Source organism: Rana temporaria, chromosome 4 (genome assembly GCF_905171775.1).
Source record: "Rana temporaria chromosome 4, aRanTem1.1, whole genome shotgun sequence".
Lineage (NCBI taxonomy): Eukaryota > Metazoa > Chordata > Amphibia > Anura > Ranidae > Rana > Rana temporaria.
The window spans coordinates 306,192,150-306,206,146 of NC_053492.1; the positions used below are offsets into that span (position 1 = coordinate 306,192,150).

General features: G+C 40.6%; 1 protein-coding gene across 2 annotated transcripts in view; it reads right to left on the reverse strand.

Annotated features, from left to right (window-relative positions):
- LTV1 (LTV1 ribosome biogenesis factor) overlaps positions 1-13,997 on the reverse strand; it is a 42,326-nt gene that overhangs the window by 5,311 nt on the left and 23,018 nt on the right. For both annotated transcript variants that reach the window (XM_040350566.1, XM_040350567.1), the window contains exons 5-10: positions 11,403-11,532; positions 10,243-10,498; positions 5,908-6,035; positions 4,344-4,474; positions 2,143-2,195; positions 1,045-1,245 (exon numbers count right to left, since the gene is read on the reverse strand). In XM_040350566.1, the coding sequence (XP_040206500.1) occupies positions 1,045-1,245; positions 2,143-2,195; positions 4,344-4,474; positions 5,908-6,035; positions 10,243-10,498; positions 11,403-11,532 (899 nt within the window). The remainder of the gene's footprint in view (positions 1-1,044; positions 1,246-2,142; positions 2,196-4,343; positions 4,475-5,907; positions 6,036-10,242; positions 10,499-11,402; positions 11,533-13,997) is intronic.

Consider the following 13,997-nt stretch of genomic DNA (forward strand, 5'->3'; position numbering starts at 1 on the left):
CACTGCGAGAACCAAGGTAAGTTCCTGCTTTCTCTTTTTCCTTCTCTTTGAACAACGATTACGTTTCTTGTTTTGGGAAATTTGGTTGCTATACCAATTAACAATGTATTAGCCTGACAAATAGCTCCAGTGTTATGACTCTGCAGTAGAAGCCACCTCTCCTGAGGTTAGCGCCGCTTCTCCCCCTCATTGTTTATCATCTGCCTTAGAGTGGCCCCGGTGCAGAAGGTGTGATGGGGAGGTTTGAGGTAGGCAATTTTTTCCCCCCACCCCCGGCACGACAGTCGGTCAGGCTACTCTATAGTTGCACTAGCATTTTCTTTGGCAATTGCTGGCCTACTGCTGGTTACTGGGCTTTCCTGTCAAGGTTCTTCCTAATTTTTTTTTATAGATCTATATGCCAGTTTGTGTCAGCACCATAGAGGCTACCCCCACTTCTCAATGGGGAGAGCCCTAGTGTTACTACAACCATCCTTTTATTTATTTGTTTATTATTTGCACCTGACATTTTATACATATCCTTTAAAGCTTATGGCTTTGTTCCATTGGAAATGTTTGATACAACATGTCATTTTGTCTTAAAGATTATAAAAAAAAAAAAAAAAAAAAAAACAGTGCAGCTGTACGGGGTTTCTGCCATCGTGCAGAGTTCTGTGAATAAACAAATTACAGATACCACCTGCCACCGCGGCAGACAGCTTGTAGTTTCCAATGAACTGCGAGGGTGCTGGTGAACGCTTTGAGTTGAGTGATTCTTCCCATTCTTTAGTAACTGTCTGCGCATATAGGAGGTATGGGAAGACAGCTGTACTGCAGGAGCCTGAATATGCACCAGCGATCTGCTGATCGTAGGTGCAATGCTCTGCAGGCTCCCAAGAAGAACAAAAAAATGAACTTATCCTTTAAATAAGACCACAATAATTCTTGCATTAGGTTCATAAATGTATGTGTTCTTTTCCTCATGTTAGTTGGTAGTGGACTGAGGAGAAAGGCATCTAATTATTGTAAATAGTACATACTGGAAGAGAAAGTTATACAGCTCACCTTTCTTTCTTCTTTTATAGCCTGTTTCCTTGCTTTCTTCTCTTCCGTGGATTCATGTTTAGAACGCTGCTGCGTAGAAACTCTGGGCAAATCTCCATCATTAATCCTTTCCATGCGCTCTACTTGTTTGGCTGTAGGCCCCCTTCCAGGCAGAACACCCAGTGGAATGCCAGTTTTGGCAGATACCTTTATTGGCTTGGTCTAAAGAACAAAAAACAGTTAACACCTTCAGGCAACATTCATTCTGAGCCCTTCACACATTTGAATATAAAATGTTTTCTAATATATTACTAGGCTGCCCTAGAGGAGTTTCTCCTGAGCTCCTCTGTGGCAGAACAATATGGCAATCCTGTTTCAAATGTCAATATTTTAGATCAGAAGACAGAAATTTTGCACACCAGAATCCACCCACTATATAGAAAGGCAACGTTACGGCTTCAGCCTGAACTCCTCCTGGCTATGCTCCTGACACATTTCATCCTGCCTACAGGGCTTAATCATAGATTACGAATAATATTTAAATCACAGATTAAGCCCCATAAGTGGAGCAAAACATCTCATAGCCAGAAGAAGTTCAGGCAGAAGCCACAACTTTACCTTTCTATATAGTGGACCAGTGTGCAGTATTTCCACCTTCTGTCTTCCAATCTGTTTGTTAGTTTGGATGTGAGCTTGCTTGAATGTCAGCACCTGATCTGTGCTTTGGACTGCAGAGGGAAGTTTTGCAGTGCTCCAAGTTTTTGTACATGGGTGAATATTTCAGACATGCAGACACAATGTAGAAAACATACTACAAAAAAAAAAAAAGGAGCATTGGGACTAAAAAGCACCTGAAAAGTCCCAATACTCATATCTTTCATAGCGTTGTAAAATCCTTGATAGTGATGCAATGCAAGTATAAGATGGTAGTCAATATCTATATATTTGAATGTAGGCAGCCTGCTGGAGTAACCTCACAGTTCTAAAATCTAACTAGGCAGGCATAAAAGTAAAACTCTAACAGCCTATCCCTTTAGCTTTCACTACAATCAAAATACATTTTGTTATATAGACTATGAAATTGCTTAATTATTATGTACCATAATGAGAATAACATACCTTTGGTGGGTCTTTAATTATCTGGGGGTGATTATATAAATTTGAATATGTACCTGTGAAAAGGAAAAAAATAAAACTAACTAAAAAGGTAATCAAACTTTGAATGAAAAAAAATTAATGTATGTTTAATAGCATGAAGGTGGAAAAACAAAAAAAATTAAGGCGAATACTCAAGTCCTTTAACCACTTCATATCTGGGCTTTTTCTGTTAAATGTCTCAAAATTACTTGGAACTCCACATATTATATATTTCCTAAAAGCAGAGGCCATAAAAAAAATAAAAATAAAAAAAAAACACACCAATATCAGGAACTAGGAAAATGCCTCACACTGATCGATAATTGGATGACTGAAAGCTCACTCAAACTCAATGGATCGAAAACAGAACTCCTTATTCTTCACGCAAATCGGAAATCGAATTCTAGGACCACATGGACACCACCCACCATTCTGGGAAAAACCCATCAACCCAACCAACAAAGTCAAAAGCCTCGGAGTCATCTTTGACTCAGACATGACTATGGACGCACAAATAGGAGCAGTAGTCAACGGTTCTCACTACTTTCTCTGCATGCCACGTAGACTCATCCCCTTCATCCCGGAAGAGGATAAAGCAGTAGTGGTTGGTACAATCGTCAATTCCCGACTCGACTACGCAAACTCCCTCTACTTAGGACTACCCAAATACCAGATTTTGCGTCTACAAGTCATCCAGAACACGGCAGCCAGACTGGCAACAGGTAAAAAACCGTGGGAATCTATCGCCACGGTCTTGAGGTCCCTCCACTGGCTAGCCGTAAAGGATCGGATCACATTCAAGACACTCTGCCTCACCCACAAATGCGCACAAGGAAGCGCTCCGCAATACTTAAACGAGAAAATTAAACCCTACTCCCCCCATCGGGTGCTCCGGTCAACTAACCAAAACCTTCTCGAGATCCCCACAGCCCGCTACAAATCTAAGGGAGAACATAGATTTTCAGTCCAAAGGACCTCGGCTCTACCCACGACCATTCGCATGGAAGAAAACCATCGGGCTTTTAGGAAAAAACTGAAGACCCATCTCTTCTGAAGGATCAGCACGACTCTGTATACAAGCGCCTTGAGGAGATTCGGTTCGCATTTGTCAGCGCTATAAAAGTTACTCATTTGTTGCAATTTGTTTACACAATATTTGTGCAGACGTTTTCCGAAAACATATCTTCAGGTAAAAATACATTAAAAAAACTTACATTGGGTGCTTAAAATTATTGTTATTTGCCAACTCCCCCCCCCCCATTTAACTTTATTGATAATACATGGGGGCTATGTCTCCCCCTACCCTACAATGGAGCTAATCAAGCACAGAATCCATTCAGAAAAGCAGCAGCAATACAAGATACCATCTTACATTAGGTAAACCAATGTCATTTATTTTCCCTTGACAGTAACGTGGGCTCATTCCTGATTTTTTACTCAACGTTCTTCATAGTCTGTAAAGGTTCTCTTGATTAGCAATAGTCCAAAATGTGGAAAAAGGAACCAGGAGCCCATTGCAAATTAGGACATAGTGGGTTATAATACAGTATAGATCTTGCTAACCGAACTGATGTAAAATAAGTACAATGAAGAATAGATGGGCGAGTTTTTCATTAAGTCTAATGGGTGGCTGGTTAGAACGTCTTCTCAGGTTTTAACAACAGGACCCAAATCAGCCGCCACAAAATCTATTAAACCTGGGTTTGTGCTGTGGGGTCTCAGAAGGCTGCATAGCGTTCCAAAATAGTTTGTTTTGGACAAGCTCTAACCATAGCAGCAGCTAAACGAATATCTGCAAGCCTTCAGCCTGCGGTTGAATACTGCCAAGAAAAAAAAATTATATATTATATTATATTTTTAATTATTTTTATATTATATATTTTATATAAACATGTATATAAAAAAATGAATAAAATATATTAAATATTTTTCTCCTGGCAGCATTCAACTGCAAGCTGAAGGCTTTAATTTTTATTAATGAAGGCACCAGCCTCAATTTGATCACTATGTCAGAGCTGACATACTGATCACATCATAGGGAGCCATTCTAAATGGTTCCTGATCATTAGTGGCCATCAGCAACAACCAGGATTGGGAGCCAGTTGCTGTACAAAAGTGTAACATGAGAATGAGAGAATGACAATGTCTGACTGAACAGTATGATGCATTTTTAATATACTTACTGAGTATTGATTCACAGTCCCACTTTTCAGAAGGCTCTTCTATAACTATAGTTTGCATTTCCTCTTCCACTTCATCTTCTTCAATCAAATCCAAACCTTCTCTGGGTTTTAAATCTTTTAACTTTACACACCTACATAGAGAGCCGAAAGATTATAAAATCCAGTATGTGAAACATTGGTATAACTTGTCACATTATGATTTTGCAAATAAAGCTTGGTGAAGCCTCGCTACTAAATCTATAGCAGGCATCCAAGAGAGACATTTTATATGTGCATGATGGTGCCTCTCCACTAAATGTACTGCAGCTCTGTGCAAGTGGCAATTCATTTGTGCCTGACAGCACCTCTCCACTACAATTAGTCCTGTGGAGGTGACATTTCACAAAGGCTCGACAGTGCCTCTCCACAAAGACTATAGCATCCCTGTATGGAAGATATTTTATATGTGTTTGACAGCGACTCTCCAGTTCATCTACAGCAACCATGTGTAGTGAAAATCTAGGTCAGGAAGGTCCAGCAATTTGTTCTGTAACAGACAAACTTGGTATGCAGCAGGTTCTATTTAAAGCCTAACTCCCGGTTTACTATGACTTTAAATAGTTTGTTTGGGCTGTGCTGACCCAAACCATTTTTTCCTTTACTATGCGCACACTAGGTGCTTTGTATGCCTCAGCTACACACACAGTATATAGTGCGGTGTTCCGGCAGGAGGACCGGGACTTCCTGTCCTATTTCTGGAACCAAATTAAGTCAAGCCGAGTGCTGCTCAGCAATTCACAGGAAGCTTTGTACTTTTATGAACAAATACAAGGCTTCACGTGAGGTGGAAATCATGGCGTCATCCACCCGCTTCCCTATCTCAGCCAGTCACTGTAAACTCATAAAATTAAAAGGCTTCCTGTAAACGGCTGAGCAGGACTCAGTCCAACTTAATTTTTTGTTCGGAAGTGAGAAGGGGAGTCCCCCAATGCTACCTACATACAGTTTATACAGCACTCCCTGCAGGCACAGCTGTAAGTGATGTAATTTGTTTGTTTGGGTCAACTTGGCCCAAATGAACTTTTTAAACTCATAATAAATCAGGACTTTTCCTTTAACAGTCTTGGCAAAGCTGTTGACTTTATTCTTGAAAAGAGATGGGTTTGTGCCGAGTTTGTGTTCAGCAATCTGTGCGAGCAAAGCAGGACAAGATAGGAAATATGTTTTCTGAAGTAATTTTTCTTTCCTTTCCTGCCTACAAGGTCACATTAGGAAAAAAAAAAAAAAAATGCTTATACTGTATAGGGGAACCAGTTTTATTGATATTTGGTCTTTACACATTATATTTATGAAATCCATATATGAAAGTATTATATTCTTATTTAGGTTTTATTTCCATTATATGGGCCTGTCACTATAAGCTGGGGTGTTGGAGATGAATGGGAGTGTCAGAATACACCTGAAAACTGGGAGATTACAGTCTATAAATCTGCAAACGACTTCCTCAGCAATGGCGGTTTTGATATTTATTTCTCTTCATAGATACTTTAAAACACCACATACAGTAGAAAGAGATAGCACTTACTCTTTTGCTTTCTGTATGAAGTAGTCCTTTACCACATCTTGAAGTCTAGCACTATCTGTCTGAATAAATCCCTCTAATTCTGCATTATCCAAGGCACCAATCTCATCTTCGTCAAACTGCTCATAAAACTGCAAAAAAATAAATAAAAAAAATGGTATAGTTAAAGTATACAATGACATTTAAAGCTCAACTCTGATAAGAGCAAATATTGTCCAAAACAAGATCCATGTGTATTATTCCTTGAATCTTAGTGTGCTTTGTGCATTTCTTCCAGAACTGTGCAATAATCAAGTGTGAAACTTTACCTGTGCAGGAGCTTCCAGTAATAACGACCAGTCACAGCTGCTCCCTCCTTTTGTACAGGATGACTGGTCTTGTCCCCACCCCCTCCAGTAGTTTTCTAACTGCAGCCTGTAGTAGGTGGGGACCGAGTCCCTCCCATTTCTCTTCTCTCTGCACAGGCTATGCACAGCAATGATGTCATTGCTACTTAAATAAGGCAATAAGCGAGTCTGCAAAGACTTTCAGAGCACACAACGTGGATTTACATTATATCATTTGTGGTGTTTTCGGAATATATTTAAATGAGATTTTGTGCCTGAAGTTCAGCTTTACAACCAGACTGAACGTTCCGTTTAAATTGGCTAAACACATTCCAGGTTCATCAAAACAAAAATATGTTCAGATCTTTACAGCTTGTTTTCTATAGAAAGCAGCCACAGCCTTAGCCGTCACCTGCCAACATGCAGACTTGGACCCTCGTGCACACTGGACTTTTTTGCAGCTGCTTCAAGGGGCGTCAGGTGTTTTTTTCCCCCTGCCTCCAAACTCCTGTGCATTTGAGCGTTAATTTCAATGGCAACGGAATGATTGCTCAGACTCTTGAGGCCTGTAAACACACCTAAAAACTTCTAAAAGCTTTAGACACTTTTGCAAGCAGCAGCCTTTTTTTCTGCCAAAACGCGGCTTCCAAGAGAAAAGGCTTCTAATTTGCAAAACATCATGTGTGCATGAGGCCGTACTCAAATAGGAAGCAGCAGTCTCTCAGCACAGGTCCTACAAATCCCCTGCTGGGTCACAGCCAGAGTTCTTCAATCAGCAGGGTGCATAGGCTTTGCCGATGCCAGAGTTGTAGATCTGATTTAGTAAGGGGCATGTTGGACTTCTGCAGACCACTGCTTCTCAACCGAAAACAAGTCTATTATTCCAACTGGTGACAGGCGAAGTGCTTTTTCCACTGTGGCTGCTTTAGAAGTGAAATAAAGGGTAAAACATTCAACACCTTTTGTTTTGATGCACCTGAATGTGTTTACCAGATTTAAACTGAAATTTAAATTGGGTTTATAGCTTTAGTCATCACCTAAGCTAGCCGCTTTCCCATGGAAATTCTGTGCTAAATTTTAGCCTACTAAAACTAGCCTATACAATTAGGAAAGCTGTTAGATTTTTATGAAATACAATTCTTAATTTTAGTTTGCATTATGACAAATAGCTTAATGTAGGAATGTTTCAACTAAAATCATGTACAATATGCACTCCAGTCAAACAGTTAAAATGACAGACTGAGGGAATACAATTTGTCGTCCCCCCTCCCCATCCTCTCAGATTATGTGCACTCGTCATTCAGGCTCTGGAAATGCCTATAATTTTTGGCAAGGTGGTACTCTAGAGCCCTTGTTCTGTGTTGGACACAGTGGAGAAGGATCACAATTTTTGTCAAATTTTTTATTGCTGTCGGTGTCCCCGTTAGGCTGTTTTACTCACTCTGTCTTGGTCACATTCCTTCACACAGACTATAATGGAACAGGTAGGTGCCAAGGAAACACAGCCAGAGATAAAACCCTGACACAGGTTCTAACCCTTCCCCTATCTACTAATAGTGGTGTTTTATTGCTTAAATGCTGTATCATAATGCACTGGTTACATGCAAGTACTGGATATCTTTGCAGGATCTGTATACTTCTCCAAGAACCAACTACAGTACACATGTAAAACAGAAACAGAACACATTGGGGGTTATTTACGAAAAGGCAAATCCACTTTTCACTACAAGTGCACTGAAAGTGCAGTCGCTGTAGATTTGAGGGGGAAGATCTGAAATGAGGGGAAGCTCTGCTGATTTTATCATTTAATCATGTGCAAACTAAAAAAAAAAAAAAATTGTTTTTCCTTGCATGCCCCCCACAGATCTAATGCGACTGCACTTTCAAATGCACTTGCAGTGCAAAGTGGATTTGCCTTTTGTAAATAAAACCCCCATTAACTTGATCAGTGCATATCACCAGAAACAGCTCATTTGGAGGAATACGATTTCCCAGATGTAAATATACTCACATATAAAAGCAGGCAGTAGGAAAGACAGCAATCAAAATGTATTGACACTCAAATAACCATAGGGAGAGAAACCGCAAAATCATCCCAACCTTGGATCAAACAACCTGGTGATGCAGTACCTCCATTAAAATGGAAAGAAACTGAGCTAAAAAATACCAGAAAGAGGAAAAAAGAGGGAAAAGAGACCTGCAACGTAGTCACAGTCTAATCCCTCCAGGTGCTGCGATTACCGTGTAAACAATAAATACAAGAAATAAACACGAGGAAAAAATAAATCCGCGCTACCTCAACCACCCGTCTTGCCAAACACATACATATGCAAGTGGGTGGTCTATAGTGATATAAGTGAAAGGCTGGCCGCTATGTCAGAAGTGACCTATAATGGCCACTAGGGTGCAGCATGCAGCCACCTCAAAAGTCATAGTGATGGTGATTTACAAGAAAAATAAACAAAAAACCAGAAACAAAACAAAAAGCACTTGGATCAAAAAAAATCAACTAGAATGTTGGCTCTGAATGAATTAATAAACAGTCCAGAATGTTGACAGTAGAGAGTCCATTAGATAGCAGGTAGTATGTCAAACACCCATGCATCTGTGCCACATTATGAATTAGTTGTCAACGTGTCCAAAAGAAAAAAGTGACATCTCCTCCACCAGACTTATAGATTGGCCTCTTACCGAATTCCCACGATCCCTTATGACAGGGGATCAGAAACAGCATATAATAGGTCCCAATCTCGCAGTTTCAGATATGCAGTCCTGATGGATCTCGTTCTCCAGATAATTTCAGCAATATCAATGCCCACCATGTAAGAAACAGTGACAGCAAAACTCTCAGGCACCCGTCCACTGGGGAAATGTCGGGAGCTTCTTGGGCGAGCGGCGCGCTGTCGTCACCCAAGAAGCTCCCGACATTCCCCCGACGGGTGCCTGAGAGTTTTGTGTACCGGCCGGCAAATTAGATTCAAGGCAAATTTTAAACTGCATAACTGTAAGTGCAATTTTAATGTTTTAAATACATTTCTACACATTTAATGCACTATGTGGAGCTGTCGCTGTTTCTTACATGGTGGGCATTGATATTGCTGAAATTCTCTGGAGAACGAGATCCATCCGGACTGCATATCTGAAACTGCGAGATTGGGACCTATTATATGCCGTTTCTGATCCCCTGTCATAAGGGATTGTGGGAATTCGGTAAGAGGCCAATCTATAAGTCTGGTGAAGGAGATGTCACTTTTTTCTTTTGGACACGTTCACAACTAATCCGTAATGTGGCACAGATGCACGGGTGTTTGACATACTACCTGCTATCTAATGGACTTTCTACTGTCAACATTCTGGACTGTTTATTAATTCAATCAGAGCCAAAATTCTAGTTGATGTTTTTTGATCCAGGTGCTTTGGTGTTTTTGTTTCTGTTTTTTTGTTTATTTTTCTTGTAAATCACCATCACTATGACTGTTGAGCGATTTTGAGGTTGCTGCATCCTAGTGGCCATTATAGGTCACTTCTGACATAGCGGCCAGCCTTTCACTTGTATCACTATAGACCACCCACTTGCATACGTGTGTGTTTGGCAAGACAAGTGGTTGAGGTAGCGAGATTTATTTTTTTCATCACCTCCATTAAAATGACCCCAAAACATTTTTGTGTACAAGGTGAGACAGTACCACCACTAAACCGATTTGGTCCACCCTGTTTTTGTTCCAGCTCCACTCAAGGCAATCCAACTTGATTTCTCTCTCTCCTACAGTCAACTTTTATATAGGAGTACATTTGCATCTGCTGGCAGGACATGATATTCCTCTGGATGAGCCAGTTCTGGTGATATGCACTTATCAAGTCACTTCTATGCAAGGGCAACTTAGTACCGTTTGTGTTCCAATTGGATTAATTTTCCTCATTATCTTATGCTGGGGACAATTGCTTTCTTTCTAACCACTGCACTTTAGTGAAAAATTGCAATCTGTATTTAATGATCACTGGCTGATCTTACCTTTTCAAAGCGCTCATCCAGAAGGGTGAGCTGGTCATTTCTCCTCATAACAGACGAAGACATAGAATATTGTGAGAAGCGACTCTTCGTCTCTTCCTGCATGAACAGGAACTCTTTCATCTGGCCATCTTCACCTCTGCTCTCGTCATCAGACAGGGGGCCATCTGAGTCAAAGTCATCATCTTGGCTCTCATCACTATCCTCTTCCTCATCGTCAACATCTTCCCATTCGTCATCATCCCCTTCTTTCTCATTTCTATATATAAAATATTAACACCAAGAACAACTTTAGGCTACCAAAAAAAAAAAAAAACAGACCAATATACCTATATATTTTAGACAAATGTATGTGTGAAGTATCTTTATATAGATCATAGGAAGTGAACTATATTTATAATTTTGCAATAATGGCGTTATTCGTTATAATTATTTATTCCTGTTATTCCTTATACCGCACAGTTACAGTATGAAACAAAGCCAACTGTATTATTGTTTTTTGTTCATTCCCTTTCTGCTGAGCAATTTTACATATTGACACAGATGATAATTTGATATTGCGTCCTAGCTTTTACTGTGATCCTATTGTGCATTCAAATCTACTTACACTTTTATTAAAAAAAGTAAAAGTTATTTTTTCCCCTAATCATACTTGCATCGGTCCGATGCTGCCTCTGCACTGAGCACCGATCGAACATCGCCGATGGCTCCGTTCTCTCAGTTCCCCGAGCAGACAGCTGCTGCCTGTCAGTCAGCAGCTCTCTGCTCTGCAGAGCGGAGCGCTGAGCTTCGGAAGGGTGGGGGGGGGGGGTTGAACCGTCTCAGGCTCTGTGGCTCGCTGGTGGTTCCAGACTGTCGTGATGACGTGGTGCCTGGACTGATCTTAGTGACGTCAGTAGAGAGCAGACTTCAGACCACACACTGCTGAAAACGGGTCACAGTAGTACAAAACTAATTGCACTCTTGTGACCCGTAGGAGAAGCCCAGCCAAACAAGCTCAGGCTGGACTTCTCCTTTAACTGACAAAACTCGAGAGAGAATAGGCAAAACTGCCCATGAGAATATAGCTGTCTTTAGGGGCAACAATACACAAGTACCAAAATGTAATAACATTAAACAAAATTATATATTCCAACCAGTACTTCTAAAAAGTTATCCTTTACCTTTGATCCTTACTGACAAGATCATTTGCCTTTAATATGAAGTCATCCTCCAATTGGTTTTCAGGGTCACTGAAGTCAAAATCATCATCTAGTGCTGCCACAACATCAGGGTCCAAGTCCAGACAAAGACCTGTTAGCAAAACACAATAATGTCTGTTATATTGGCTGAAGGATTTTTACCTGTATGCATTCTATGCAGCATTCCCCCCCCAATCCCCTGCATTGTTGTTCATGGCAATAGTAGTTAACTCCCCTCCTCTCTGCATTGGTGATCATGGCAGTGAAAGTGAACCCCTCCCTTTATTGGTGGTCATGGAAGTGAAAGTGTTAACCACATTACCTATTCTGCACTGGCGGTCATAGTTTTCTGTTTACTTACCCATCACATGCTCCTGGGCCTCTCTCTCCCCCAGGCCGGGAATTTACATGTACTGTGGGTGCAGAGAACTCTGTCCACAGGGTCGCCTCTCTTTCAGTGCTGGGTGCTGGACACAGAGCGTTCCAGCGTCCAGCACCCCACCGCCACTTAGCTTTCTGACTGGTGCTCAGTAGCCCGAGGGCTGCATGTTGGGCACCAGGGCAGGTAGAAACCGGCATCCAATTCGGTCAGTCTACTTTTTACAGTTTATTCTGAGGAATTTATGATTGAATGGAAGGACATTTTGTCTAAATGCTCTTTGGATTTGATGTGACTCATTATCTCCCAGCAAGAGAAACTACTAAGCTCCGTTAATGAGGAAATTTAATCCATTTGTTAAACTTTGAAGGCATACCACACCATGGAAGTATATACAACACTTAACATAAGCCTGGTGAATTCACTTGATAAGTTTGAACCGTGTCTTATGGACAGCAAAAGAAAGATTTTTTTTTTAGGGATTTACACGACTACCAAAATTGATTGGTCTACACATGCAACCGATCAGACAGACCGCAATCAATTTAAAAAATAGGACGGTCTAGACGCTGTACACAAAAGCCATGTCAGCTTCAGGTATCCAGAGCAATCAGACTCAAGTAGAGGACCCTCGAGTATATCTCGGAGTAGCACCTCATCTGAATTTTCCAGGGAATTGGGCCGGTCGGACACTTCTTCAAAAAACTATCCAGTAACATCAAGTGTCAACACAAGACAAAAGAAAAACGAGGACGACGGGCCACCACAAAACAAAATTATCCCCGACAAACGAGAAGCAAGTAGTTAAACAGGTGACGACTGATTTGGACTCTGTGAATGTTGCTAAAGTAGTCAATCGTTAATGTGTTGAATTTTCAGATGCAGAGCTGCCTCTTCTCTCTAAAGGCCTTTCCTTTTCTCCTATGTTGCATTTCGATATCTTTGGCACTTTACGTGATATAAATAGTTTTGTTCGCAACATAGTATTAAGGAAGCATTTTAGTGTCGACCCATAATCAATCGTCTTCGCCTGCAGCTTCCCAGAGTGACACTTCTGTCTGTGACACTTTCAACTTTCAGGACCTGGTGATTAGGTCGACTCTGGAAAATCTGCAGTCAGAGACCACTGGTGGATTGCATGGCATTACAACAGATAATATCGGTGGAGGTAATAGATATTTTTACTCATTCCAAACACATAGTGCATCGATAGAAATGTTTTAGACTTTGGTTGAACAGGATTTAGTCTCACTTAGAAAAAAAGATAGAAAATATACCCCATCTCGCTAGCGATAATCTTACAAAGGCAGAGAGGGCTGCAATCAAAACTTTGAAATCTCGCAATAATGTAGTTAACAAGCTGATCAGGGAGAGTCTGTTATTTTAAATTCGGAGGACTATAAATCTGAGGCTTTACGACAACTCAAAGATGCGTCTACATATCACATCTTATCCAATAATCCCATCCCCATTTTTGAACGTCAGCTCTCACATCTTCTGGACATTGGACAGGATTTGGGTGCTCCGTCATCTAAAATGGTGGAACACTTTTTGGTTGACGACCCAGTGATCCCAGTTTTTCATCATTTGCCTAAGTTACATAAAACACCAATTCAGGGGCGAGCCATAGACTCGCTCTTTGAGAAGCTGGGTCACTTGGTTGATCAATTTCTTCAGCTCTTGGTCGTCAGACTACCCGGTTATATCAAAGACACTTCAGCAGTTCTGATTAATAGCTATAATTGGGTCTTTATGGATGTTAAAATCATATTTATGTATCCCACATGAACAGGCATTGAAAGCAGCACGATTCCATCTAGAATGTTATAGTTCCTATGATTCGGAAAAAAAAAAAAATTCATTGTCCTTACTGTGATTTTTTTTTTTAATGTTTTAATAAAAAATCTAAACGTAAAAAATAAATCTACAATTTAGGGGGTGCTTCGATGGGACCCAAGTTTTCCCCCTCTCTGGCCAATTTATACATGGGCTGGTGGGAGGAGAAACAGCTTTTCTCACCATCCAATCCATTTTTAAGTGGTACGGTTGCTACACTGACGTACTGCTTCTAGTATGGGAGGGTACCAATGATGATATTGCTTCTTTTCTTATGTATGTTAATTCCAACTCTTTAAATTTGGAATTCATCTGCGAGTTTCAACATGAAAGTATTGATTTTTTTAGACATCACTTTACAG